This window comes from Nycticebus coucang, chromosome 14, assembly GCF_027406575.1.
Source record: "Nycticebus coucang isolate mNycCou1 chromosome 14, mNycCou1.pri, whole genome shotgun sequence".
Taxonomy (NCBI): domain Eukaryota; kingdom Metazoa; phylum Chordata; class Mammalia; order Primates; family Lorisidae; genus Nycticebus; species Nycticebus coucang.
In genome coordinates this window covers 81,216,576-81,232,382 of record NC_069793.1, presented here as the reverse complement: position 1 = coordinate 81,232,382, position 15,807 = coordinate 81,216,576, and the positions used below count along the sequence as shown (strand labels likewise).

The 15,807-nt window shown below is 36.6% G+C and overlaps 1 protein-coding gene across 7 annotated transcripts in view; it reads right to left on the bottom strand.

Annotated features, from left to right (window-relative positions):
• Nucleotides 1–15,578, bottom strand: part of EED (embryonic ectoderm development) — a 34,755-nt gene extending 19,177 nt beyond the window's left edge. For 2 of the 7 annotated variants that reach the window (XM_053561531.1, XM_053561532.1), the window contains exons 1-6: nt 15,443–15,578; nt 10,496–10,648; nt 8,132–8,224; nt 4,807–4,872; nt 3,107–3,232; nt 2,363–2,444 (exon numbers count right to left, since the gene is read on the bottom strand). In XM_053561531.1, coding sequence (XP_053417506.1) covers nt 2,363–2,444; nt 3,107–3,232; nt 4,807–4,872; nt 8,132–8,224; nt 10,496–10,648; nt 15,443–15,556 — 634 coding nt within the window. In that variant the 5' untranslated portion in view covers nt 15,557–15,578. Of the gene's footprint in view, nt 1–2,362; nt 2,445–3,106; nt 3,233–4,776; nt 4,873–8,131; nt 8,225–10,495; nt 10,649–15,442 lie in introns of all 7 variants that reach the window. The other 5 variants (XM_053561534.1, XM_053561533.1, XM_053561537.1 and 2 more) reach the window with 5 other exon arrangements.
• Nucleotides 15,579–15,807: the final 229 nt, after the last annotated feature.

Below are 15,807 nucleotides of genomic sequence, written 5' to 3'. Positions count from 1 at the left end.
CAGATGAGGTCTCATTATGTTGTCCAGGCTGGTCTTGAAATTCTAGGAGGTCTTAACCTCCCGAAGTGCTGGTATCTAGGTGTGAACCACTGCACCTAGCCCTTGACCTTTTTTTTTTTTTTTTTTGAGACAGAGTCTCACTTGTTGTCCTGACTAGAGTGTCATCGCTCACTCAAACCTCAAACTCCTGAGTTTAAGTAATCTTCCTGCCTTACCCTCCTGGGACTATAGGCATGCATCACACTGGCTAATTTTTTCTAATTTTTGTGGAAACGGGGTCTCACTCTTACTCAGGCTGGTCTCCAACTTGTGAGCTCAAGCCTTCCTCCCACATTGGCCTCCCACCATGCTGGGATTACAAACCTGGGCCTGACTTTTTTATTAGTAGCCATCCTAAGTGGCTGTGAAATGATTATCTCATTGTGGTTTTGATTTATACTTTCCTAATGATTAATGACACAAACATCTTCTCATGTGTTCATTGGCCATTTATATTATGTCCTTTGGAGAAATGTCTATTGAGAACATCTGTCCACTTTTTAATTGTTGAGCTGTAAGAGTTCTTGATACAAGTGCTTTATTAGATGTATGATTTGTAAATTTTTTGTCCTACTCTGCAGCTTCTCTTTTTACTTTGATAGTATCATTTGTAGCAAAATTCTTATACAGAAAGAATTTTGTTCAAACAACTTTGAAAAGTTGATTTAAAAAAAAAAAAATGCCCTTACTGACAAAACAGGAGAAGATCAGGGTTAAAAAGTTGTGATATTTAGAACAAGTGAGGCACTGTTATTCACTCATAAGGAAACATCTGAGCCAAACCACTATTATAAGGAGATAATAAAAAGTATTAAGTTCTTCCTAGAAGTGATGATTTACAAACTTAAGCCTTGGTAGTTACAGAAAAAAGACATGAAACATTTTCATGTAAGAGTCTTCTCTTAAGGACATTCTTTGAGTGGATTGCAGGGGAAGTTACAGGTTTGACAAGCCTAAGAAAATAAACTTGACTACATCAACACAGTAGAAAAGCAAAGAGAAAAGGCAATCAAGAACAGAATGTCGGAGAACCTAACATTTTAGATAGCTCAGAAATGACTAAGAATGACTAAGAAATCCATCCACACCCAGAATAAATGTATATATAATGCCAGCAAAAGCATAAAGAGCAATGAGATGCTTGCTTTCTCTTTATGGGAAATATTCCAAAGGGCTTAATAGAGAACTTAGCATTTTAAGAAATTCTATAGGGAATCCTTTATAAAAGTATTTTTTTAAAAGAAAAAAGCAAAATGGATTTTCATATGCAGTATTTTTTATTACATGATTGGACAGGGTAATGGTAATTAGTAAAATTATTTGCAAAATCATCTTTTTTTTTTTTTTTTTTGTAGAGACAGAGTCTCACTTTATCACCCTCAGTAGAGTGCTGTGGTATCACACAGCTCACAGCAACCTTTGACTCTTGGGCTTAGGCGATTCTCTTGCCTCAGCCTCCTGAGTAGCTGGGACTATAGGTGCCCACCACAACACCCAGCTATTTTTTTGTTGCAGTTTGGCCGGGGCTGGGTTTGAACCCGCCACCCTTGGGACTGGCGCCCTACTCACTGAGCCACAGGCGCTGCCCGCAAAATCATCTTTAAAACTTTTAAAAATTTCATAACTTTCTTGATATGCTACCTAAAATCCATCAACCCACACTTAATCCTCAGCACCAATTATTTTACTTGAATCTGATGTTAAAAGACTTAAGTATTTATTTCATGGTCCTTTTCCCCAATTCTTGCTTTGGAGATAATACAGCCTGGGATTTTTCTACTAAAATTTACTGTTACTAATTTTTTTAAAATTTTACTTTCTTTCCTTAGAATACTATTGGTCCCTTAAAAAAATTATTTCCAAATAAAATGGACTTGCTAACCTAAATAACAGAAGGCTCTCGAAAAGATTATTTGGGAATAAAGCACTGCGATTAGAATATGCAGCTATACTCAACTATGTGCATATTTGGAGAGGTAAAAGCAAATAGGTTTTCAAAGAAAAAAACGAGGATTACATAATTGTTTTGAAATAATTATCCTTGGCCAGAAATATCAATAACAAGTGATGCCAGTCTGAGGCTAAATAAGCAAGTTACTGGGCATACGTCTGTACAGACCTTTTTTGTATAAGGTCATGATGGCCTTTGTGTGAGGTTATGGTTTTTGTAGTCTTTTGTGATAGTTTTTTCTTGTCAGCATGTGAGTATGAGAACTCTCTCTTCATGGTTTTTCTTGATTTTATTTTTCAGGGTTCGCTTAGTAATAGTGACTCATTTTAATTCTGAGAACTTTCATAGACTAAAGAAGCATCTGTTTCTTACCTTTGCTTACTGACAAGAGAAGATTTGGATCTCTTGGATGGAATTTCAGCTCATTGATAGCATTCCCATGGCCAACATAGTGCTACAATAAATTTAAAACATTTCAAGTTTCACATCTCAAAATCAATAAATTCTTTCATAAATCTTTAGAGAATGAATAGTTTCATTTAAAGTAGTGACTCTTCAACCCTGGCTGCATAAATCACCCAACAAACTTGAAGTAAAAGAAATATAATATGCTTAAGCCTCACTGCAGCTATTCTGATTTGATAGGATTAGCACAGGCTCAGGCATGTCTCCAGTTCAAAAGATCCTCAGGTGATTCTAATGTGTCCTCAGGGTTAAAAACAGCCAGGTACAGTGACTTGTTTTCATATCAACTTCCTACGTGTCCCCTTTATGTTCATCACAAGGTTCCCTTGACTCTACAGCTCCCCCCCCCACCCAAGTTTAAGTGTCTTGGAAAATAGATTCACTCTGTTAAATGTTCTTTTGGAGCCTCTCAAAGCAAGGCAAAGGAGAAGAAGAAAAATGATTTTTAAAATATTGCAAATATTAACATTTTCCCTTAATTTACATTACCCAAATGTGACAAAGATCTCAAAAGACTTGTCTAAAGAAAGCATTAGGCAAAGTATAAATCAAATCACCAATTTGGCAGCCACTGATTCCATTAAAGTTTAACATGACAAGCTTTCACAGATGTGCATTCAAGAGAAGCAGCTCTATAATGAGAAAACCCACCTTTATACACTGCATCGTTATAGGATTAATTATCCTAATTATGCCTCTGGATCCTGCTACAGCTAGCAGAGGATGGCTTGTATTGCTATCATAGGTCCATGCACAAGTGTAAAAGTTTTCATCAGCCTAATAAATGCCATTAAGAAAAATAATTTTTGAAAAATAAGCATGTCAATGATTACAACAGACATCCCAGTCTGTCTTTGGACTGAAGGAAAAAATTTTAAAAACATTTTTTAAATGATTACAAGAGAAGGAAACCTACAAAGAATTGCTAAAATTTTCAACATAAAAAGTTCTCAAAAAATCAAACAAAATCACAATCCCTCCACTCAACCACGTTTACTATTTCAGTGTTTGTAAAACTACTGCACTCTGTCCTTATAGTGCCCAAACAGCCACAGACAAGATATATATATAAACAAATGGACCTAGCTGTGTTCCGACAGAACTTTGTTTACAAAAACAGGTGGCCAGCCTGCAGGCTGTAGTTAGCTGTCCTCTGCTCTATCCTGATACTTCTGACTCTGAATATCTAAATCAAAATGTATAATTATTTAGTTTCCCACCTTTTTTCTGTGGGGGCTCCTATTTTTCCCTGTCTTCTAAAGAAGACTGAATGTCTTTGCCTTGTCTTGTTTGCTTGGTTTTCAAACTGATCTGGAAGAAATATCTTACTACCTAGCTTTAGCTGCTCTAACCTCCTGGCTTTTCAAATTTTTCCTTTTTTTTATGAACTCAAACTTGCAATGTTTTATTTCCTAAGCTGTGCATTTATTTTTACCCCTAAGCTTCCTTTTCTTTTTCCTTTTTTTGGAGACAGAGTCTTACTTTGTCACCCTCAGTAGAGTGCCATGATGTCACAGCTCACAGCAACCTCAAACTATTGGGCTCAAGCAATCCTTTTGCCTCAGCCTCCCAAGTAGCTGGAACTATAGGCACCCACCATAATGCCTGGCTATTAATTTTTTTTTTTTAGAAATGAAGTCCCACTCTAGGGCACTCTAGGAGTGGTCTCAGGCAATCTACCCACATTGGCCTCTCAGAGTGCTCAGATTACAGATGTGAGCCACCATACCTGCCCCGGCCCCCATAGCTCAGGCTGGTTTCAGGCAATCCACCCACATTGGCCTCCCAGAGTGCTCGGATTACAGACGTGAGCCACCGTGCCTGCCCCCTGCCCCAAGCTTTCTTTTTTTTCTTTCTTTCTTTTTTTTATTAAATGATAGCTGTGTACATTAATGCGATCGTGGGGCATGATACACTGGTTTTATACACCATCCCCAAGCTTTCTTAATCAAATACTTGGAATGACTGCCAGTCACAGCTTCTGATCAATTCAAGTTCATCATTATAATTATGATGAAATGATAAATTCTAGGCAAGGTCAAAGAAACTAGATATTTTAGCTAATCTCTACTAACATTTTCTATTACTAGATTTCTAATGCTCTGATCTCCTGCCATCCGCACCCACTCAGTTCAGCCACCCCACAATAAATTTCTAAGGATCAGAAAAACTAGATACCAGGATTCTCTTAGGTGATGGTGATAGTAAGGTGGCAGTGGTGGTGAAAACACAGCACTGGTTAAAGTTGAAAAGGGACAAGAACTTTAGGAAATTAATTTAGAAAAGTTTCAGTGTACTTATTGGAAATAAATATATTTGACCAGAGATAACAAAAACCCAGGAAAGGATACATCAGCATCCACATAAGATTGCAACAACCGGATTTCTCCTTGTGAATGACATTCATATAAGGTAACCTAATGAAAACAAAATACAGTAAGTTTCATCAAGTATAGAAACACACTGTTTTACTTTTAAACATATTTTACTCACAACTGAATCTTAAGTATACTACAGAAACTATTGCCTTAAAAGCTATTTTAAGCTTAAGGAAGCCATTACTAAGCCTAATGTTTTACATAATACCCAGAATATATTAAATATTGTAGCAATAGGGCAGGCAGCACCTGTGGCTCAGTGGGCAGGGCGCCAGCCCCATATACCGAGGGTGATGGGTTCAAACCCCACCCTGGCCAAATTGCAACAAAAAAAATAGCCGGGCGTTGTGGTAGGCGCCTATAGTCCCAGCTACTCGGGAGGCTGAGGCAGGAGAATCGCCTAAGCCCAAGAGTTGGAGGTTGCTGTGAGCTGTGATGCTACAGCACTCTACCGAGGGCAATAAAGAAAGACTCTGTCTCTACAAAAAAAAAAGAAAATATATATGTATATATTAGCAATAATAATTCTAATATTTTAAATTTACATTTCATCCATAATTGCACCAATTCTTCAAAATGAATAAAGTTGAACATCCCAAAGTAACTGTGGTTTATAATCATTTAAATTCATAATAAAAGTCTTTGAGTAGTTTTAGAGCAATTACATATAAGCAAGTCTACAATTTGCCTAAAAATGAATTATTTTTCATGGGTACAGCTAATCAAATATTAACTTTCTATGTATGGTGGACTTTTTCATTTGTGACATATCATAAAACTGAAAATATGCACACTAAGTGAAATTTTGCAATCCTAAACTTTTATAAATTTCCATTTTTCTTATAGCTTAGTCACCTTAGCAAAAGCCTGTTAATATTTTGTAACAGTATAAAAGAATTCTAAGATTTTGTATATCATTATAGTCTATCAATTCATAAAATAATCTCTACATTAATATTCTAAAAATATTCTTTATATGGCTGCTAACTAGGTTATGTCCTAAGAGATAATTACATTTTCCTTTTCTCTCTGCCCTCCCCCCAGTTCTCCTTTTCTTTTTAAAGAAATCCTAAAAGCAAGACTTTTTATAATTCAATAAACTATGTAACAGCCTTTATTGTCACTTTAATAGAGAACAGGGATTTTTGTTGTTATTAAAACGCTCAGAATGTTGCAATAAGCATAATGAAGCACAAAGCACACCAATTCCGGTACTATTATACCCAAGCATAATCTTAGGTTTATAAGATTAGGTTTACAAGGTTAAATCTTATAAAGCTTCCAATATTAAATCTATAAAGTTTAGAAGACTGTGTCTTAAAGGTGGATTCAAATTTAATTAATAAACTATATTCCCAAGGAGGAAAAAAAATAACCTCAATTTTTTTCTCGAAACTGTATTACGCTTCGTCTGAATTGTTTTTTTCAATATATTTAGGAACTAAACAACTGTGAGCAAGCTACGTATCACACAACTCACATTTAGCTGCACACTTAAAAAACAAAAAAGGCAGTTATCCTATGTTACCAACTTCATGGTAATTTTCAAACACATATAATTTCAAAGACTTTTCAAATTAAGGCACCAGACCTTAAATGCTATCAAAACACCCTTTAAAGAGTGTACAGGAAAAAACTAACTAAAACCAAATTTTACATTTTAGAAAACATGAATAGAAAAGATCTAGCCTAGGAAGGATGAGTATGTATTACTAGAATCCTCAAACTTTTAGAAAAGGAAAAAAAAAAATCCTTGAAAATATACTGACATTTGAAAACTACTAAATGGACAACTCCCCTACTATCAATTTAATTTTGATTGAGACTAGAAGAATACCAACATTAAGAAATAAAAATGAACATAGGGAACAAGTAACATGCATTAGAAACCATGTCCTTTTATTTCTCTAAGAATCTTAGCACAATTACTAAAGAAGCATAAAACTGTATTCTATTCAATTAAAGTAACTTATGGAACATCTCTCACATTCACCTCATACCCCGCTTTGGCTGAGAACAGAAGTGACCTTTATTTGTGGTCAACTTATATCCAATTAATCCATTTCCTCCACATCATTTTTTCTGAGTACACCAACCTATTTCTATGCTATTCCTTTTAATTCCTAATATAGTATCAACAAGTAACCAGAATGTTAACTTACAAAGACTTAAGAGGATAATTTTTCCCTAAGATGATTTCAACATAAATAGAAAACTTAAAGATTTCCTGGAAAGCCTAAAAAATCTTGTTCTCCACATATTTAGAAGTGAATGGAATAAATAAATATGAGCACTTCTTCAGCTCTGCCCCAGTTTAATTAAAAAATTAAATAATTGTTTTGTTTTTGAGACAGAGTCTCATTTTGTCACCTTTGCTAGAGTGCCATGGCGTCATATCATAGCTCACAGCAACCTCAAACTCTTGGGCTTAAGCAATTCTCTTGCCTCAGCCTCCCAAGAAGTTAAGACTACAGGCGCCCGTCACAATGCCTGGCTATTTTTAATAGATGGGTCTTCTCTTGCTCAAGCTTGTTTCAGACTCGTGAGCTCAGGCAATCCACCCACCCCAGCCTGCGAAGTGCTGGGATTATAGGCATGAGCCACTGTACCTAGCCAATAGAGTATTTTAAAATGTGCCAGCACGACACTCTTCACTCATCACTCTTAATTCAAAATAGTTTTGGTTTCCTTAAAAACAAACTCAAATATTTATTGTAAATAATTAAAACACTTTTGTCTTTTTTTTTTTTTTTTTTGAGAGACAGAGTCTCAAGCTGTCGCCCTGGATAAAGTGCCACGGCATCACAGCTCACAGCAACCTCAAACTCCTGGGCCCAACTGATTCTCTTGCCTCAGCCTCTCAAGCTATTTTTTTAGCCCAGGCTGGATTTGAACCTGTCAGCTCCAGTGTATGTGCCTGGCGCCCCAGCCGCCTGAGCTACAGGCACCAAGCCAACACTTTTGTCATTTTTAAAATTTCAGACTTCTTGTCCTATTTGAATGATAAATAACAAAACACTTCAAAAAAGAGGAAAAGTCAATTCTTTCAACAACTCAAAATATTTATAATAAAGACAAATCCAACTATAAAAATCATTTCATGAATTGAGAATAATATTAAGATGTATTTTCAGTTGTAATTCTAGTTTTGTCAATTTCTAGAAAACTTCACTCTTACACAATCATATCGTTAAGTCAGCTATATACAAAATCTACAGTGAAATCATTCCATTTCAATGTTACATTAACACAATATCAGATAATCAAGCCAAATACGAAACAGACCCTTAACACTCACTCTGTTGCTTCCTACAGTTGCAAATACTAATGGATCTCCTTCTTTACTGTGCCAGTTAAACTGAACTCCAAACAATGGTTGGTTATGATCTTCCTATAAAATAATCATGAAATAAGAAGAATTAAAGTATTTTAGAGACCAAAAAAATGGTAGTAAACTAACTTTGCCCCTTCAAATTTTTTTTTTAAAAGCAATCCATTATTTTGTGTATCACTAGTTTAGTGTTGACATTTTAAAATATTGTAAAAGATAATGTTTTCTAATAATCAAAAGCTTAAATCAGGCCAGGCACGGTGACTCATCCTAGCACTCTGGAAAGCTGAGGTGGAAGGATAACATAAGGTCAGGAGTTCAAAACTAGTCTGAGTAAGAGTGAGATGCTATCTCTACTAAAAATACAAATAATTAGCTGGGCATGGTGGTACTCACCTGTAGTCCCAGCTACTTAGGAGGCTGAAGCAGGAGGACTGTTTGAGCCTAGGAGTTTGAGGTTGCAGTGAGCTATCATGATGCCACTGCACTCTAGCTAGGGCAACAGATACATATAGACTCTGTCTCCAAAAAAAAAAAAAAATAAAAAAGCTTAAATTACTGGTTAACCACTTACCCATGAAAATACTTTGACATTTGCCTTTTATTTTCCTGAACTCAATCATATTCTTCTAATTCATAATAAACTGAGTAATTTTGGCAGACACCTTTAACTTCTTGGGCCCTAAGAATACAATTTATTTTTCTGAAATAAGAAACTAATAAAGGGCCTTAAAGAGGTAATACAGCTTCTTTGGCATTCACTAAATTTTATTAGCTTCAATTTTTCCCTTGTAAGGTGAAACATATCAGACACCACTCAAATCACTTCTTTCTGTTAGTGCTATACTAACGATTTTAAATAACCTTAAATTTGGGTCTTAAAAGAAAAATATCCCAGTAAGTATAATGAACAAGAATACTTAACCAGAAGGGAGGTGTAGAACAGTGTAAGCTCACAGTCACAGAAGATATAAGGAGATACACCTCCCAAATTATTTACTTTTGCTAACAAAGTTATTTTTCAGCTTTAGGATTTTACTGGTAATTTCCTGGCATTTTACACTAAATTTTCACTTCAAGGTACTGTTTTCACTGTCTAAAGTAACAACTTTCATTTTCTTTCTTTCTTTTATTTTTTTTGAGATGGAGTCTGCTCTATTGCCCAGCTAGAGTGCAGTGGCATCATCAGAGGGACTTCAAACTCCTGGGTGCAAGTGATCCTCCTTCTTCAACCTTCCAAGCAGCTGGGACTACAGGCATGCACCACCACATCCAGTTAATTTTTTCTATATTTTGTACAGATGGTCTCACTCTAGTTCCGGTTGGTCTCCAACTCCTGAGTTCAAGCATTCCTCCCTCCCACATAGGCCTCCCAACATGCTGGGATTACAGGTGTGAGCTCTCATGCCCAACCACAACTTTCATTTTCTTATCTTTTGAAAAGACACAGTTTTAAGCTTTTGACACACTCAGTACTTAAAAACATCTTCCAGATATAGTACCTGAAAGAAGTAGGTTAATACAAATAAACATTAACCTCCAACTATAACTGACACTGTTTTTTAATATGCTGAGATTAATTTCTCTCCTTTCACAGGTGTACAATTTGACACAGAGCAGGAAAATGTCATATAGTCATAGCTTCTTGTCACATAAGTCATATGCTTTCCTAAGACTATCAAAAGCATATTTAGATAAACAGAAAATGTTTTAACTTGCATATGCATAGGATAATGTAATGTATACTTTCTCTTAGTATAGAATGACTCCAAATTATTGAAAAAGTGACAATAAAAGAAAACATCTTGAACAGTAATCCTTTTCATAACGTAAATAAAAATATTACTGAAGACAGCAATTTAAATAAACCCTTTTCCCCCAAATATTAATATTCGCGTTTTTAAATGTGTATGCCTTTTTCTTTGAAAACAATTAAAAAAACAAATGACAAAAGTTAAATTTAAAAAACTGTACAAAGTAAGACATCTGTTTCAATTTATACTGACTCAAAGTTAATAGGTCACATTGAGTTCTTTTTAATAACTGGTGCCAGAAGTGGCTCATGAAGGGTAACATTTCCCAAAACCTTTTATTTGAATACGAACAGTAAAGCAAAAACATTCAGCAATACTCAGTGACATACATTTAAATTAAAACAAAAATCAAAACCAGGAAAACTAAACATGTGGCCTATAATAAATATGCAATCTGAGCCACATACAAAACAACTCTTTCAAAATACTGTAACATTAAAATTTTCAGTATAAAACGTGCCACTGAGAAATAGTTCTGAAGTCTAGCATTAAGCCCACAGGATCTTTTTGCACATACCTTGAGGCTATTTACACATTTGAAAGAATATTTGCATTTCTTTGACTTCCATTTTCCCTTTCCCCAACTTTTCCTTCCAGGTGCATTTGGTGTGTTTGTAGGTGTATCGGGGCGTTCAGTGTTTGTACCACTTTCTATACTGACAGCATCATCCTGTAAGCAGTAAATTAGGAAAAATTATATGAAACAATATTGTATTTAGCAGGAAATAACTTTGTCCTGGGAAAACGCTGACTGACCTAAAAGAAAGTTTTTGCAAAATAAAGACAAAAAGTAATCCAGGTACATATTAGAATCTTGCAGATATTTTATATTTCATAGCAAAAATGAAAACAAAATGCTAATGAGAATGATAATAGTTTGTGCCAGTCACTTTAATGCACAGGATCATTTAATCTTTACAACTCTTCACAGAAGCTACTGTTAAGATAAGGAAGTGTTGTTTAGACAGCCCAACTGGTTGCTGGCAGGGGTTGCTAGAATTCAAAGTCAAAGCTGTGACTTCTAAATGCAACTGATATACATATCTTCATAATTTATTTGACTAAGTTGCCCAGTCTGAAGCACCTGAGTGGGCACCTGAGTGTTCAAAGTAGGAGTGTTTGGCCAGGGCTGGCGGCGCCTGTGGCTCAACAGAGTGGGGTGGGTTCAAACCCAGCCCCGGCCAAAAATAAACAAACAAACAAACAAAAAAAACCCCTGCAAAGCAGGAGTGTTAATGGTTCCTACCTTAGAAGGAGTTTTATTAATAAAAAATCTTATTACTCAAATTCTGCTAATTTATAACACAAATCATTGGGAATTTTTTTTTTTTTTTTAGACCAAGTCTCACTTTCTCACCCCTGGTAGAGTACCCTCATGTCACAGCTCCCAGCAACCTCTAACTCTTGGGCTCCAGTGATTCTCCTGTCTCAGCCTCTGAGTAGCTGGTACTACAGGCACCTGCCACAACGTCCAGCTATTTTTAGAGACGATGGGATTTTTTTTTAAAGTCCTACATATTCTATACTATTTACAAGTGAAATTTGCCTCACAGTTCTAAAGTAATAATAATACTCGTACATTAGAACTCCAGAGACACTCAATAGTTAAAATAAAGTCCTTCTGAATACAGAAAGGACTGCATAAAATTCTCCTTTATGCGTTCTCTCCAGTGCAGAAGGCATATCAATGGCCCTCTAATCTCAGAAGATAAATTTCTCTATCTCCTTTGATTACAGATTCCAATGTCTTCTTTGGACTAAAAAGATATATTTAAATCTATGACCTTAGGGCAGTAGTTCTGAAATTTTCTAGAGGAAACCTTTTTTCCATGAAATACCCATTAATATGTTAGAACACAGTCTAGGAAACATTGCTTTAGGGACTATTTCTAAATTATTACTTCCTAAACTTCGTTTTATGATACTACAGAAGGTTAAACATAGAGTGTCAAAAGGTATATAAAGTCATATTAATTCACTTAAAACAATATAGCATTATATAGTTCATGGGTGTTTATACAACCTCAGATGATTCCAAATGACAGGCTTTTTTAAAAAGTACACTATCTGAAACATACGATTATGTACTATAAAAAAAAATAAAAAGTGATAGGTGACACGAAGTAGGTACTTAACAAATATTTGAACTGTAATTTAATGTAAATGTAATAATTCTTTATAGAAAGAGAAAATGTGAAATTTTTATCTCTTCTCCCTGCCTTTCAGTTGTACTCAGTTAAAATCAACTGTAGAAAACTTGGGTCTTAATGGAAATCTACGTGTTATCTACAGCACACCCTAACAAGTTACCAAATTACAAAGCCATCTTAAAAAACTCTTTTTGTCCCCCCAGGAGAGATTCAAAATTTCTTCCCTCACTTAATGGAAAAGAAAGTTTTTGTCTCCAGCTCATCTCTATATTCCTTTACTCCATGTAAATTTGTACCGTTTTGACTTTTGTGGTTAACCAGTTACTGTATAACATTTGCCTGGCTTCCTTGTATGAGTAAAACAAAACTTTTAACGTGTTCACTTATCTTTTTTCTGAAAAAATATCTTTTGACTCTAGAGAAATGAAATAATGAAACTCTCAGACATTTCTATACCAACCTCTTTAGTCTAGCTGAACAATGAGCTGCCAATCAACAGGCCACACAAAACACACTCAATAGGGCACACTGCATATTTTACTTCTGACCACTTAAGTTACCCACCTCCTCCAAAAGCAAATCAAGATGGAATCAAACGAAAATGTAATACAGTTACAATGTTATTTTATCTTTAAATTAAAATCAACTCTTTGCTGAATGTCTAATATGTGTACATACTGACTCCCACTATACGCCCTCTTCTCACAGTAAGCAAAGATACTTACTGAGCAACAGATATGGCAAACCACCTTCATTTGCCCAACAAAGAAACAGATTCAAGGGAGAGTAATTCATCCCTTAACCTTGCCACAGGTTACTTAAGCAAAAAGAAGTCTCCAGATTTAGCTTTCTGATTTTACCCTCACCTCAAACATTAGTACTCTTCCAGGAGCTAACTACTCCAGGGTCATAGAATCTCAAAAAGTTTGATAAAATGGCAGACAACACATAACATTAAGTTTAAGATGTGTTCTTATAGATATAATTTGACTGTAACAGCAGTAATTGCTCAGGTTACCTTAACTCCAACTCAAAACCACATTCTTTTTCCTGTTTGCTTTGAGCCTTTTCAGCTCCCTCAAGAGTAAAACTACTGTTCTGGTTAGTTTCTTCTGAACTCATTTTTATTCAGTCTTCTCTACTTTCTTCTCTTTACTCTCAAACAAATAAATCATACAATTTTATGATTTGATTTTGTTTGTAACCTTATATAATGTATTTCACACACTTTAAAATGTTACTCTGAGGCTCGGCGCCTGGGAGCTGTAGGGTTCTAATCCAGCCCAGGCCTTCCAAATAACAATGACAACTGCAACCAAAAAATAGCGTTGTGGCAGGCACCTGTAGTCCCAGCTCCTTGGGAAGCTGAGGCAAAAGAATTGCTTAAACCCAAGAGTTGGAGGTTTCTGTGAGCTGTGATGCCATGGCACTCTACCCAGGGCAACAGCTTGAGACTCTGTCTCAAAAAAGGAAAGAAAAAAAAGTTACTCTGAGAAGGCTCCACAGGATTAAGGCTTCCAAGGCATGTGCACAAGAGTTAAGTCTGTCCAAATGGAGGAACCAAAACAAAGGCTAATCCAATCATTTGGTTTTGAATAGCTTTAAAATTGCCCTAAAGAATATATTCCCTTTTAAGGGCCTGAAAAAAGAAAATAATCTTTCCATTTATTCTGTCCCTTCTGAAATTTTCCTCCTCTAAATAGGTTTAACATTTTCATTGTATCATCCCTGATTACATATGTGAAAAGGCCAGAAATATAACTACATTCTATGTAATCAAAAATAATAGCAATTATTATAAATAATTAAAATCTGTATAGTACGTACTATGGGAGAGGCAGTCTTTTAAGGCCTTTACCTACATTAACCCATATAATCCTCACAAATACCCCACAAAATAAATGCCACTAACTGTACTCTTAATACTCTTAATCTGCTTAGAGATTAAGCAAATGCAAAAATACACAAAATTAACAGTTCCAAGGACTGAAATGAAGACGGGAAAATTTTTACATCCCAATACATAGTGAGATTGGGGAGCAGAAACAGAATTTAAAAAAGGGGGGCTTAAAGTACCATTTAACATACTCTGGATCTCCAAAAATTTCAAGTCTAAGAACCCACAAACTGATAATTCCTGAAACATCTTTCTTCTCTATGCAAAAAGAATCTTTTCCCATTTCTTTGGGGAAAATCTTGGTCATGACATCATGCATACATATGCTTCAGGGCAGAATCTAGAAGATGTAACATTTATTCCTAAAACTAGCCAAATTGAGAAAACGAAACTTCCCAACTCTTCTAAAATATTTTAAAGACTTTCAAAAGATGTTCACAAGATGTTGCCACGTATCATGAGAAGCGAGCTCACATTTTGGAATATCTATGAGTAAACTATCAAGACATTTCGTTGACCTTATTGGGTATCAACCTAAAATACGAAACTGACAAATTATTAATGTCAATTCAGCTATTACTAACCAATCACTTTAACACAGCTGGTTAACTTTTGAGACAGGATGATCACCAATATCCATTTCGGAGTTTTAAAAAATCTGATTTCAAAACACCTTACACTTGCCAAAGCTACTAGTCCCCTACACTTAAATATAATATATATGCCTTTACCACTGCTGCCTACAATCTTTCATGTCGTTCCCTTTTACCGTAAGTAAAAACTTCCAAAGGTGAAGCCGTCCTCTCGCATACCTCCCTTAAAGGTGGTTCCCCCTCCAAGTCAGAAGACGACCCTCTTCAATTGTGCATCTCCTACAGAAAATGCAATCTCCACGGATAAGACGGAAGTAGACACAAACTCCCCCTTTATAAACCCTCCCAAACTTCAAAAATCTAAGATCTACGCTTTCCATCCTGGATATTCCATAGGGCTCTAAGAGTTGACACAGTTCCTAAACTCTTTTAATAGGGTCTCCAACCAACTCCGCCCCCTCCGTCCAACTGTCTTAGAGAAATCTCTAACAAGCCTTTTAAACTACTAGAATCTCAGATCCGCTAACCCTTGGAAAGGCTCAAACACTCCCCCATCACATGCAAAAGGACTTCAGAGCAAACCTCTCAGATGCACGCAACCACTTAAATCACTCTCCTTCGCCAAGTTTCTGCTGGGTCTCGGCTCCAGCTCAATATTCCCAAAAAGACAAGCTCGATTTTCTCTAGCACGCCCGCGTTTTCCTAAGGAGAGAGTGACACTTCTCCCTCCCCCCACAGCCGCCCGCCCGGCCCCGCGACTACAGTTTTAAAAGCGCTCAAAACTTTCACTCCAGAGTTCCGTGACTGTTAGGGGCTGCACTCACATTCTCGTCTCCAGAGAGGTCGGGGTTGCTGTTCTCATCGCTGCTCAGCTTCTGCTTCTTGGCTGCAGGCATGTCTGTTCCCGCCGGTGCAGTCGACACTTCCCTCTCGGACATATTCCTCCGCCTCCCTCCAGGTTCCTGCCGCCTCGGGCGGGGCCTCCGCCACACCGCCGTCAAGCAAGCCCGGCCAGAGCTTGCCGCAAAGTTGCCACTGCCGCCGCCACCGCCACCGCTTCCCCCACTGTCGCAAATCGCGCCCAGCCGCCGAGGCGGGCGTGCGTGCGACCCCGCCACACTGCTGAAAAAGGGGCGCGCACGCGCGCCCTCCCGCGCGGCTTCCTGGCTCCTTCCCTTTCCCTACTCCC